The following is a 14182-nucleotide window of genomic DNA, read 5'->3' as shown; positions in this document are numbered from 1 at the left end:
TAGGGACCTAGGAACCTGCTACAACATACGTGCCATTTGGTTTCTCCCACCCAACATCAGTCCCTCGGAACTGCGGAGATGGGAACTTGCACTCCAACACATCCTTTCATCCCGCCATCTCCCTGGACTGAACCTACGTTAACCAACCTCACTCCCATTTACTCTTCAGTCTTCTCCTTTTCCCCTCTCCTCTTTAGCAATTCACACATCTTTTCATCCTACATAGTTGTGTTTATCTTTATACTATATACCTCTTTACTTCTGTATGCATCCTCTTTGGTTTGAAGCTGGCACAGTACTTAACAGTAGAATATCTTTGGCTTCTCTCTGACAACCATACCTCCATCCTTGCTACCCTCCCTGTTTACCTTTCCCTGTTGCTTCATAACCTGGGTTGTGAGTAACTGAATCCACTTTCCCTTCTTCCCTTTTTTCCCCTCTCCTCCCTGATGAAGGAACAAAGTTCTGAAAGCTAGGAATGTAAATTTTCTGTTCTGTTTTGTGTATCTATCGGCTGTACTGAGCTGAGGTAAGTACTGGCCAGCCCCTCTATCTCTTTGTTTCACATCTTTATATGAGATTTTCCATTAATCATTAACATGTGGGTTAGAATGACATATATGCAAAAGGATAGCAAGATGGGCCCACCGTGCTTGGCAAAACCTGTACTGTGCAGCAGTAATAACTGGGGCAGGCAGGACAACGTTACCACATCAGGGCAGGACCCACATTGTGAGCTTTGTGGCAGGGGACTGGATAATAGTTCAACAATGCATCTCATAGCCATATAAATAGATGTGAATTTTGAGACAGATTAATTTGGAGTCTAGCAGCATCATCACAATACTAGATCCATGCTAGATGACAAGACAGCTGGGCACCATCAGTTGCAGCCACGGGTTCGAGAGCAGGTCGAGCCAGTTGCCACCTGGGCCGAGTCTTTTTGTGGGACTTGGTGTCACAGCACCACTGAACTGCTGTCTGTGCCTACAAAGACCAGATCCCTGCCAGGGGGCAGCAGGTCATGTGCTGTACACAACAGTCACCAATCAGCTCTGTAGTGAAGGCAATTGGGGGCTGAGTCACCATTCCACAGAAGAACACCAAAGCATTTGAAGTTATCAGCACTGCAGGGCACCCAAGTGCGCATCTCTTTACTAGGATGGAAGCAGCTGCCTGCAACCTGATGCCAGCCAGAGTTGTTGAAGTGGGGTGGGTCTCCTTCCCATTACTAATGACTTGATGTTAATTTAAGTTGAATGAAACATTTCTATTGATCAGCAATGTGTCACCGGGCCCCACCAGCCTTTCTCCCCACCAATCACCTACCAAGTGTTGGCTGCACTCAACAGCTTGAAGGCAGACAGCGAGGATAGAGGAACTACTGCTTTCTCTCCTACATTTGTTATTGGTGGCACATTTTCAGTGTGGTTCTTCAGCTAAGAAATGGACACTGGCTGCCATTTACAGAAAAGCTCAAGCACCAGTTATGTGTATATAAGTGAAAATAATCAATTTTGAAAATCTAATGCAATTGGATAAATAAATAATCTACTCAACAAGCAGCAGCAGGTGAACAGACATACAAAGGTATTGAAAATTGCAAGCTTTTGGAGCCAGTGGCTCTGAAAGCTCTGTATGTTCGTCTGCATTCATATGCCATATATAGTTTTAAACTTTTTAAAGGTAACCTTACTTAGAGGGGCTGAGTAATGTATTAATTTGCTGTCAGTTTAAGAACAAATAAAGTAAAGTAAATTTCTCAACAGACAGAGCATAATTAGAATTATTACAAATGCTGATACTTAATATGGTAATGTTTTGTGATACCCAGTATATTTCTTGTCTGGTTTCATACCATGGAAGTTTCTCTACATGTTGGAATCTGGCAAAAAGTGTGTGTAAAAGTATCCAGAAAATATCTTTTACCACTCTCCACTGTGGATGAGCAGTTACTTGAATGCTTCAGCAATTTGTAAATGAGAATCTACATCATATGTTTATAAAGAAAAGGTTTTGGTTGATTTCTTTTTTTACCACTTGACTAGAAGAAGGGACCGGTTGGTAGGACATGTCCTGAGGCATCAAGGGATCACAAATTCAGCATTGTAGGGGATTGTGGAGGGTAAAAATCGTAGAGGGAGACCAAGAGATGAATACACTAACCAGATTCAGAAGGATGTTGGTTGCAGTAGGTACTGGGAGATGAAGGAGCTTGCACAGGGTAGATTAGCATGGAGAGCTGCATCAAACCAGTCTCAGGACTGAAGACCACAACAACAACAACCACATGTTTACCTCACATGTGCTCTAAACGAGATAATTACCTGAGAGCTCTTTCAGTAATGTTTCCACAGTGTTGAATACCTTCATATATGAGACGACTGTAATCTTCAAACACATTCTGTTTTGCTGTGCCCGTAATGGCATCATGATGTTGCATAACACCCATTGCTTCACGGAGATTATTCAAATGATTCTCATACGCCTCTTCCACATTTGCCAGAACAAAAAGTTGCTTGCAGATCTGTAAATTGCAACAAATGTTGTCTGTAAAGAATGACAGTAGGATTGTTAAAGCATTGGACAAACTACTTTCCTTGCTGTGACTGCCAATAAAACTGATACTGAAGTAGTGAACAAAAAGACAGATATTATTGTCAGCCATCTGATAAATGGTTTTTGCTAAGTGCTGGTTGTGACAGCTCAAAATATAAAATGAAACTGTGTAATGCGTTAGGTCATTTCCTATGTGGTTTTGGCTCTGATAGGAGTGATTCAGAGGATCAGTTTAAGGAAACTATTGGAATGTCAGATATGATATGAGGGTCACTCCAAAAGAAATGCACACAATTTTTTTTAAATCCATGTTTTTTGTACATGCTTGAAAGTTTTACAGTGTGTAGATACATCCTTTAGGAACAATATTTTCATTTCTCCACATAATTTCCATCACTCTCAACTGCCTTACACCATCTTGGAACCAGCGTCTGTATACCCGCACAGTAAAATTCTGGACCAACGTGTTGGAGCCATTGTTTGGCAGCATGCAGAAGGGATTCATCATCTTCAAACCTTGTTCCATGAAGAGAGTCTTTCAGTTTCCCAAAGAGATGATAGTCACATGGAGCCAGGTCAGGACTGTTTGGCGGTTGTTTCAGTGTTGTCCATCCGAGTTTTGTTATCACTTCCATGGTTTTTTGACTGACATGTGGCCATACAATGTCGTGCAACAGCAGAACATCCTGCTTTTGCTGATATGGTAGAACACGACTCAGTTGAGCTTGAAGTTTCTTCAGTGTCGTCACATATGCATCAGAATTTATGGTGGTTCCACTTGGCATGATGTCCACAAGCAAGAGTCCTTTGGAATCGAAAAACACCATAGCCATAAATTTTCCAGCAGAAGGTGTGGTTTTGAATTTTTTTTTCCTTGGGTGAATTTGCATGTTGCCACTCCATTGATTGCCTCTTCATCTCTGGTGAAAAATGATGGAGCATGTTTCATCACCTGTCACAATTCTTCCAAGAATTTCATCTCCACCATTCTTGTACTGTTCAAAAAGTTCGCTGCATACTGTTTTTCTTGTTTCTTTGTGAGCCACTGTCAACATCCTGGGAACCACCTGGCACAAACCTTTTTTAACGACAACACTTTCAGTATTCTGCAAACACTTCCTTCCCCTATCCCAATGTAGCATGACAATTCATTCACTGTGATGCATCTGTCAGCAGTCACCGATTTGTTAATTCTCTGCTCATTGTCTGGAGTGTGTGCAGTACGAGGCCTGCCACTGTGAGGGCAATCCTCGATATTGCCATGCCCACTTTCATCACATAACTTACCTGCCTACCAACTAACTGTACTGCGATCGACAGCAGCATCTCCACACATCTTTTTCAACCTCTTGTGGATGTTTCTCACTGTCTCGTTTTCACAGCACAGGAATTCTATGACAGCACATTGCTTCTGATGAACGTCAAAAGTAGCAGCCATCTTGAAGACATGCTGTGACGGCGCCCCTCTCGGGAACAGGTTGAACTAAGTTTGAAAACAAGTGGGCAGGATGTATCTGCACACTGTAAAACTTTCACACATGCAGAATGAAAACTGTATTTTCACAAAAATAGTGTGCATTTCTTTTGGAGTGACCCTCGTAATAAACACAGCATCCATCTTTCAGAAACAGAGGTGTTTTCTTTAATGTAGTAGAGATATGTGTGGATCCCAGGCCCAGGTCCAGGGATTTTGATGCCCATGTGAAAATTTCTAGTGAACCTCCTTTCATTTTCACACGCAATCAACCTTTCAGAACCAGGAATGGGACACCAGTCACTGAAACAGAAGTAAAACATTTTGTGGAGTAGTACATTTTGAGCTATAACTCCAAAATTAATTATGTCAACCAAAATTATGTCACTCTTAGAGTATACAGGGTGTTCCAGGAGCAATGCTCAATATCCAGGGATATGACTAGCAAAAAATATCTAGTAAACATGGGCTCTAAAACCCATACCTACGATATTGTGAAACGAATCTCTTCCACTGCAAGGTCTCTGCTTTCCTTATTATTGCAAGATGATAGTATTGCCAAAGCTAGAAAAAATTACCGAGTGAGTTTGGGCTGTAAAGTGCACATCTCTTTCTATCTCTCCATTGTGTGACAACTTCGCTGCCAGATGGAAGTGTTTTTAGTTGATGCCATTTAGGCAGCTTGTGTGTTGGTGATGATGACAACATAACACCCAGTCCCTGAGCAAAGAAAATCCCTGACCCTGCCAGAAATTGAACCTTTTTCACTTTGTTTGGCATTGAGCCATGCTGACACTGCAGCTACTGTGGTGTGCAATCAATAACTATGAGCCTTTTTTCATATTTGCTACTGTGAAACATTTCTCTCCTACCAAACGAGTGCTCATAGCTCTTGCGGTATGCATTTTAGAGGCCTTGTTTAGTAGTGTTTTTGCTTTGACTGATTGTTTCTCTCATATACCTGAATATTTATAGTAGTTTTATTACATGTTTATTACCTTATAAATAATTAAATAAACTTTTTAATTTTAAGTTCAGTGCATTAGTATTTGTAAAATGACTCTTTCAGATAGTGTTCATTAAAAAATGATGATCATTCTACTTGGGACCTGTGGAATGGTACATTAGCTTATTTGTTTTAGTTGTAAATATTTGCCATGTATTGTTGTTTTTCTGATATGTTCCACATCCTGGAGGACCTCCTCACTACGGATCAATTCGAATGAAAGTAAATCTAATCTAATCTACTGGTTATTCTTCCTGGGACACACTGTATGGGTATAATCCGTTCACTTTTCCATGTTCTCAGAGCAGATAGGAGCATGCAGCACAAGTTCTATACCAGGCAGCACAGTTGATTACAGCATTGTTGGTGATATCAATGATGCTTCTGCTGTACAAAGTGGAAGTTAATAATGATAGCTGGTGACTTACATATAAATACTTTATTTGCCATAAAAAAGTGTATAAATCACCAGTACCTATTTAGTGTGTCCATAGTACATAAAAGAAAAACAGCTACCGTCAGATATAGTGTAAGTGTGCTTTCCAATGTGCCATGGCCGCAATTTATGGCTCAAAACAAGCAGTTTTGAAAACACTTTTATTTGTTGTGACAAAAAGTAATAGTTAGCTTCTAAATAAAGTTGTTGGAAAGCAAATTGTGTTAAATAAGATGAAACTGAATAAACAGTTCATACAGTGCAGTTTAGTTGCTTCAGCTCCAAAATAAGATTTGATGTTTTTTTTCTGTATGATCTTAATATCATTATCTACTGATTGTGATTTCAACTTTGAGAAAGAAAAGGCAATGAGGGAAAACTTAAAAGAAATTACAGACAAAGCAGAAAAAATTAATTTGCAAGAGCATTGCAAGAAGAAGAGTAATATCCAAAGGTGAGGGAGTGGCAGTGGAAGGATTTCATAAATCTTTCCATGTGTAAATGGAACTTAATCATAACATCAAGATTGAAAAGACTATGGTATGTGATGAGCAGTGCATATTTTACTTATTCTTTACTTACTTGTTACAGAGTATTTTTCTCAGCAATACTGCTGTAGGTGCTTAAGATTTGTGTATAGGAATTGTTAGACAATCATATGGTGATATTTATCATTACACCTTTATTATAAAGTTTTTCGCTTTTGTAGGCCCTTTCAAGCTGATGTAGGTACACTTCAGTGTTATGTAGGTGCATGGCAGACATTGAATTGGCAGCACTACCTCTACATCTGAATTTAAATTCATACCCTGCGAACCACTGCGAAGTGCACAGCAGAGGATACATCAAGCCAAACCAGTCATTAGGGATTTTTCCTGTTCCACTCATATATAGAATGCAGGAAAAATGATTGTTTAAATGCCTCTGTGCATGCTGTAATTAATATAATATTTTCCTCATGATTCCTGTGTGAGCAGTATATAGGGGGTTGTAGTATTTCCTAGAGTTGTCATTTAAAGCCAGTTCTTGAAACTTTGTTGGTAGACTTTCTCAAGATATTTTGTAACCTTCTAGGCCTGCTGCATAATAAATGTATTTCAAGGTTATAATACATTCATATAGCCAATTATGTTGGTATGAATATTATTTTTATCTGACCTATAGGCCTGCTTTGGCTATGCAATCATCATCAGATTATCTGTAATAGAATGTCTTATAACTTTTGGTACATTTGTTGTATTACTTGTAAGTTACTTATGAATAATATGTTGCCAAGTCCTGATTTCCATGCAATATAATTATTTCTGTAGAGGTCTGTTTGTTACTGATTATATTTTATGTTAATATAGTAATAATAATCAGTTTTGTTGTAAGTTCTGACTTTTTTTTAGTAGTGGCAGAAGTAAATCTTAGTATGCAGTTGACATTAAGTGATAGAAGTTTGACAGATGATTAGCAGTTTTGTTAATTCTGCTTATGTCTAATTGTTTACTGATTATATTCTTTCTTTGTTATTCTAGTCATAGTCAGTTGTGTCTTATATTCTGATGTTTTATTAATAATGGTCAGAAATAAACTTAATTTCCAGCTGAAATTTCATGACAGCAATTATGTCTGATGATCAATAATACTGTATGGTTACATCTGCTTGTTGACAATTCTGCCAGCAATGTTATTTTTATACTGAATGGATATTCATTCATTGAAGGCTTCACACATTTGTCCCTTGATTGCCAGATGTGTTTCATTCAGTATCTCTGTATCTATAGCCCTATGCTTTGTTTTATACCTACAAGGAGAAATCAATTTTTATCTGCAAAGTAGTTATAAAATTTTATTGTAATCAGATAAGAAACTTACAAGAACATCATTTTTAGACATAGTCTCCTTGTGTTTCAACACACTTGGTCCATCACTGTACAGCTTCCTGATGCCCACATAAAAGAAGGTTCTCGGTTGAGGTGTGAGCCAGGAATGCAACACTTCTTTCACTGCTTCATCCGAGGCAAATTGATGGTCCCTTAATGCATGTTCGAATGGACCAAACAAGTGATAGTCAGAAGAGGCAAGATAATGACTATATGGAGGGTGACCCAGTACTTCAGATTTGAGTTTCTGTAGCGTTTCAGCAGTATGGGCAGCAGTATGCAGACGAGCACTGTCGTGCAACAACACTACACCTACTGACAGCAATCCCCGGCATTTGCTTCGAACTGCAGGCTTTAGCCTGGTAGTAAGTGTCACATTGTAACCTACACTGTTTATTGTTGTGCCCCTTTCCCTACAATGTTCCAGTACTGGACCTTGTGCATCCCAAAAAACCGTAAGCATCAGTTTTCCTGTGGATGGTTGGGTCTTGAACTTTTTCTTGCATGGTAAATTTGGATGTTTCCATTCCATACTCTGCCATTTACTCTCCAGCTCATAATAATGAATCCATGTTTTGCCACCAGTAATGATTCTGTCCAAGAAGTTGTCCCCTTTGTTACCAGAGCAATACAAATGTATTTTGCAGATGTCCAAGCATGTTTGTTTATGCAACTGTGTGAGTTGTTTTGGGATCCATCTTGCACAAACTTTATGAAACCCAAGTCTGTTGTGGATGATTTCATAGGCAGAACCATGACTAATTTGCAGACAATGTGCCATACATCAATAGTCAATCGTCTGTCTAAGAGAATCATTTCACGTGAACGCTCAGTGGTTTCTTCATTGTGGCAGTAATTGCTCGTCCGGCTCCTTCATCGTGCATAACACTTGTGTGACAATTTTGGAATTTTTCAACCCATTCGTAGACACTCCATTATGGCAAACCACTGTTCCCATACTGTACTAAAAGTCTTCAGTGAATTTCAGCCCCTGATATGCCTTCCAACCACAAAAAATGGATCACTGAATGTTGCTCTTCTTTGGTGCAAATATACAGTGGAGCAGCCATGATTAACAGCAGGGAAGCAATAACAAAACTAACCTAGCAGCTTGAAAATTGCAAACATATAACAACAAATAAACAAAGCATGCATCATAAACGTAAAATGACAGTACTACCAAAATAAACAAAAATATAACTAAATTGCGGATAATAATTGACTTACCCTCATTTTTTCAGTATTTCTGTTTCTTTAGAAGTATCTTTATAGATACTGTATTCATCTCTCCCATTATCAACTGTCCCAATGGGTACATATCTATCTAGTGCATTGGCAACTATTCTTTTAAACTTAAGCAATAGTTCCTCTACATGTTCATGTCCTGAGTTAAAAGTTTCAAATTATTCATCAAGATTTGACATTGTTTTTCTTTTAGCTGCCTTTTGTGTTTTGTTAGTCATTGTTGCTATAACTGCCTCATGATCTCTGATACCAGTTTCAATGTGCATCTTCTCAAAGAGATCAGGTCTTTTTGTTGCCATTCAATCTAACATTCTTCCATCATTTTCAGAGAAGACATTTAGTAGTGTTTCACAGGATGTCTTGTTATGAACATCACTAACAAAACTATAATCATTCCAGTAGACTGTCAGATTATTAAAATCTCCTCCAGTTATTAGAGTATTATTAGAGAACTTATGTACAAGTGACTGAGGTTTTCCATAAAGTTTTCGGTTGTGCCAGGAAGAGAGAATCTGGTGGTTGATAGGAGCACCCTATTACAATTTTTTGCCCACCAGTGATATTGAGTATGGCCCAAATAATCTCACATGCAGCTTCAACTTCTATCTATTGAATTTGAGTTTTTTGTCTACTGCAACAAAGACACCACCTCTGTTTCCCTATCCTTTTGATATACTCTTAAATTTTCCTCAAAGATTTCACTACTGTCAACTTTAGGTTTTAACCAGCTTCCTGTGCCTAGTATTATGTGAGCTTCAGGGTTTTTTAGGATTGCTTTGAGCTCTGACACTTTGCTGCAAATGCCTCAGCAGTTAACCACTAGGATTTTGATACTCTCACTTGTGGGAGCATTTCTTTCGATCTTACACTGATACTTCTCTGTTTCCTACAGCTATCATTATCGTTATCTGGATTGGACAGAGAGTCACTCATGTAATTTTAAAAAAAACTTGTGTGCACTCCACACAGAGTCAGCTAATTAGGTAGTTGCCTATGATGTGTAGTGCACACCTGACCTATTTAGGAGGTCCCTACAACTTTCAACACTATGGTGCAGGTCTAGGAAGTCGCAGCCTTGCTTGTCACAGAACCCTTGGTGTCTCTGGTTCAAGCTTTCCACTTGACTAGGAACCATGGGGCTATGATCTGTTCTGAGAACAATGCTCCAGAGTACGAGCTTTATTGAATTTCCATGAGCAAGGCTGGTATTCCTAATCCTTTCTGCTAGTCACTGGAATGATCCAAGTATGACCACAGAGCCCAGATGACACACATCGCTTGTTCCAACAAGTGCCACAATGTGCAGTTGGTTACGCATGAGGCCTCAAACATACACACTGAGTGCAGTTAGTGTTGCTTCCCATTCCTGGTAGCAATTTCCATAAAGGGCACCATTATTCACCATACATACCTGACAATTAATAGACCCATAACCTTTTTTGTCTGTCTCCTCTTTGCAGGACAAAGCATATTTCACCAAAAAAAGTGAACTGAGTCCCACTGGCTCAGTTTCAGTTTTGGTGAAAGACAACACGTTGAACATGTTTCTTAGAGATTGGTATAGCATCCTGAGTCCTCCCGTCTTCCCTGTAAAGGACACCTAGGTGAATCTTTCACTATGCTCCAATGTAATTGTCATTGGAAATTCTGATTTTCCTCTTTATCGAATCCTGTATTCCAGTCTCCACTTACTGGAAATCCTGAGTCTCTATTTGTATGGTTATCCACCATGCAAGTATGTATTACCTCTTTTACCACACAGTCTTAGGAGGGCAATGTTGAGGATATAATTTTTGCTTTTGCGTCTGGTCCTGATAGATGGTTGGGTGTGCTTCAGCATCTTGGAACAGAATGTATATTCACTCTGGAGTCGAGTGTGTGCTGATCTGAAACTTCCTTGCAGATTAAGACTGTGTGCCTGGTCGGGGCTTGAACCTCAGACCTTTGCTTTTCATGGGTAAGTGCTCTACAAACTGAATGATTCAAGCACAACCTACCATCACAACTTTATTTCCACCAGTGAGCAGTGCTCTTCCTGCAAAAGGTGAAGATTATAGGTTCAAGTGGGAGTCAAACATACTGTTTTATTCCGCCAGGAAGTTTCAGATCAGTACACACACTGTTGTAGAGTGAAAATTCATCCTGCAAACAGTCCCAGGCTCTGTCTAAGCCATGTCTCTGCAGTATCCTTTCTTCCAGGAGTGCTAGTCCTGCAAGGAAAGCAGGAGAACATCTGTAAAGTTTGACATTGGGAAGGTAGGAGATGAGGTACTGGAGCAAGTAAAGCTGTGAGGGTAGGTTGTGAGTTGTGCTTGAATGGCTGGGATGGTAGAGCACTTGCCTGCAAAAGGCAAAGGTCTCAGGCTTGAGTCCTGGTGTGGCATACAGTTTTAATCTGCCAGGAAGTTTCTCTCAGAATAGTTTTATTAGAGAATGGCTATTCTGAATAACAAATTCATCACCACTGCAATTGAAATACCTCCATCATAGGGAACAAAATACAGATGCAGTCAACTATGAAAACAGATCTTTTGCTGTACATTTGCAATATTTCCTCAAGAATTAGATGAGTCTCCAACAACAACAGACACAACATTAGCTGTGTCTTTCACCCCCCCCCCCCCCCCCTGCAGAACTGTGATATTTGTTGTTGGGCACTGTCAAAGGTGATCTCAGCAAATGGTCAAGGACAGACCCAAGAGCCATAACTTGAATAAATCTGCCAGGAAAGTCTGAAGAGTCAGATTATTATTTTTATTTATAATCCTAGATTCATTGTCATTTCAGCACTTATTCTTAAATGTAGAACAGTGGCTTCTTCTGGTTCCTATTTATCTGCTACCAGGCACTTTTTGCCCTCCAAGTGCCAGTCATTATAAATTTTTTCAGCCTATATAGAAATTTTAACTTTTTCAATTGCCATTAGAAAAAGCCATAAAAAGAAGTGTGAAATCAACCTTCATTTCTGTACCATGGTAATATTTCTTTTCCATAAGCTTGTCTCAACAGTTTATTGTCCGTATTTCACTTCCATACATGGCTACACCCACACAAATACTTTAAGAAAACACTTAAATCTGTAATAGTGTTAACAAATTTCTCGTCTTTAGAAATGCTTTTCTTGCCGTTGCCACTCTTCATTCTATATCCTCTCTAATTTCGCCATCATCTGTTATTTGTTGCCAAAATGACAAAACTCTCCAATACTTTAAGTTTCTCATTTCGTAATCTAATTCCCTCAGCATCACATGATTTAATTCAGTTATATTCCATTATCCTTGTTTTGTTCTTGTTGATATTCATCTTATATCATCCTTTCAAGATACTGTCCATTCTGTTCAACTGCTCTTCCAAGTCCTTTGCTGTCTCTGACAGAATTACATCATCATCAGCAAACCTCAAAGTTTCTATTTCTTCTCCCTGAACTTTAATTCTTTCCAGGTTTTTATCTGGTTTCTGTCCAAGTTGTAAACAGCCTTTCATTCCCTGTATTTTACTCCTGCCACCTTCAGAGTTTCAAAGTGTGTGTTCCAGTCAACATTGACAAAAGTTTTCTCAAAGTCTATGAATGCTACAAATGTAGACTTGCCTTTCCTGTCTTCTGAGATAAGTTGTAGGATCAATAATGCCTCATGTGTTCCTACATGTCTCCAGAATGTAGACTGATTTATTATATTTGTTTTGCCTCTCTAGTTCCATAGGACCAAATTGAGGAGCATATCTCCGAGGTCATGGAATGTGTCAGTACATGAAATTACAACATAATAGTAATAACAGATGAAATGTTTATGAACCCAAAAAAAGACAAGCAATAAGTTTATGTAAACTGAATCAACAATATAACACATGAACCAGCTTAATTTTTCAAGGAACTCCTTGACAGAATAGAAGGAGTGACCCATGAGGAAACTTTTCAGTTTTGATTTGAAAGTGCGTGGATTACTGCTAAGATCTTCCCCAGGTTTGTTTCTACCAGTTTTTCCATATTCTGTGAATAATTTTTGTAAGTATTTTGGCTTAGTTCAGTTAGATTCACATCTGTCAGTACCTACTTTCTTTGGAATTGGGATTATTGTATTCTTCTTGAAGTCTGAGGGGATTTCACCTCTCTCATACATCTTGCACTCCACATGGAAGAGGTTTGTCATGTCTGGCTCTCCCAAGGAGATCAGTAGTTTTGACAGAATGTAGTTGTTTCACCTCAAGTCTTTCTCCACTCTATCAATTTCTTGCAGTATCATATCTCCCATCTTATCTTGATCTACATCCTTTTCCAGTTCTATGATGTTGCTTTCAAGTCCATCTCTCTTGTATAAACCCTCTACATACACCCACCTTTCAACTTTTCCTTCTTTGTTGAAGACTGGTTTTCCATCTGAGCTCTTGATATTCATACAACTAGCTGCTCCTCTTATCTCCAAAGATCTCTTTAATTTTTCTGTTGGTAGTATCTATTTTTCCCCTAGTGATATATGCTTCAGCTTTGTCTTTCATTCCTTTTCCCTAGCCCACATTTACCACAATTTTTCCTTCTTTTTCTTACTATCAAATTACAGTCCCCCTTCACAGTTAAATTTTTGTATCCCTTTACTGTCTGAATAATTTATTTCATCTCATCATACATTTCTTCAATCTCTTCATCAGCTGCAGAGCTGCTTGACATATAAACTTGTTCCACTGTCGTGGGTGTGCACTTCTGGTCTATCTTGGATACGATAATGCTTTCACTATGCTGTTCATAGTAGCTGTCCAGCATTCCTGTTCTCTTGTTCTCTATTAAACCTACTCCTGCATTATCCCTATTTGATCTTGTATTTAAAACACAGTATTCAGCTGACAAGAAGTCCTTTCCCTCTACCATTGATTTTCACTAATTCCCAATATGCCTAACTTCAAACTATCCATTTCTCTATTTACTTTTTTTAACCTATCTGCCCAATTAAGTGATCTGACATTCCAAACTCCGATACAGAGAACACCAGTTTCGTTTCTCCCAATGATGAGTAGTCCCCACCTGGGTATCAGAGTGGGGGACTATTTTACACCAGAATATTTTACCCAATAGGATGCCAGAATCATTTAACCATATAGTAGAGGTACATGTGCTCAGGAAAAGTTATGGCTCTAGTTTCCCATGCTTTTGGCTGTTTGCAGTCCCAGCACAGCAAGGCCAGATCAGTCTTATCATCCAGATTGTTGCCCCTGCAAGTACTGAGAAGGCTGTTGCCCCTTCAGTTGTGGTGGTACATACGGTACAGCTTTCTGTATTGCTGAGGCATGCAAGCCACCCCACCAAAGGTCCATGGTTCATGGGGGTGGGGGAGGTCCATGGTTCATTTAATTCAACAATTTTGTGTAATAGTTATTGAACACCCTCCAACGAATCTGTGAATATGGCAGTATCATAAGTGTACTGGATGTTGTTGAGACATTCACTGTTAACAAGAGATTTTTCTGAGAACTGATTTTTATTCATTCATCATGTTGCATCCATACCATCAAGGAGGACAACTATCAGACAAGTGGAATAACTAGACATTATGAAAAGACAAGTAAATTGTAGACCTGAGTTAAAAATAAAGTAGTACTACATC

At 39.0% G+C, this 14182-nt stretch overlaps 1 protein-coding gene across 1 annotated transcript in view; it reads right to left on the bottom strand.

Moving 5' to 3' along the window:
• The window catches only part of LOC124779336 (lysosomal alpha-mannosidase-like), a 209239-nt gene that overhangs the window by 61787 nt on the left and 133270 nt on the right, over positions 1-14182 (bottom strand). Inside the window, exon 8 of the mRNA XM_047253705.1 lies at positions 2328-2527. Coding sequence (XP_047109661.1) covers positions 2328-2527 — 200 coding nt within the window. The remainder of the gene's footprint in view (positions 1-2327; positions 2528-14182) is intronic.

The sequence above is a fragment of the Schistocerca piceifrons genome, chromosome 1, assembly GCF_021461385.2.
Source record: "Schistocerca piceifrons isolate TAMUIC-IGC-003096 chromosome 1, iqSchPice1.1, whole genome shotgun sequence".
Classification (NCBI taxonomy): Eukaryota; Metazoa; Arthropoda; class Insecta; order Orthoptera; family Acrididae; genus Schistocerca; species Schistocerca piceifrons.
The sequence above is the reverse complement of the archived record's forward strand: the minus strand, read 5'-3'. Positions and strand labels throughout refer to the sequence as shown.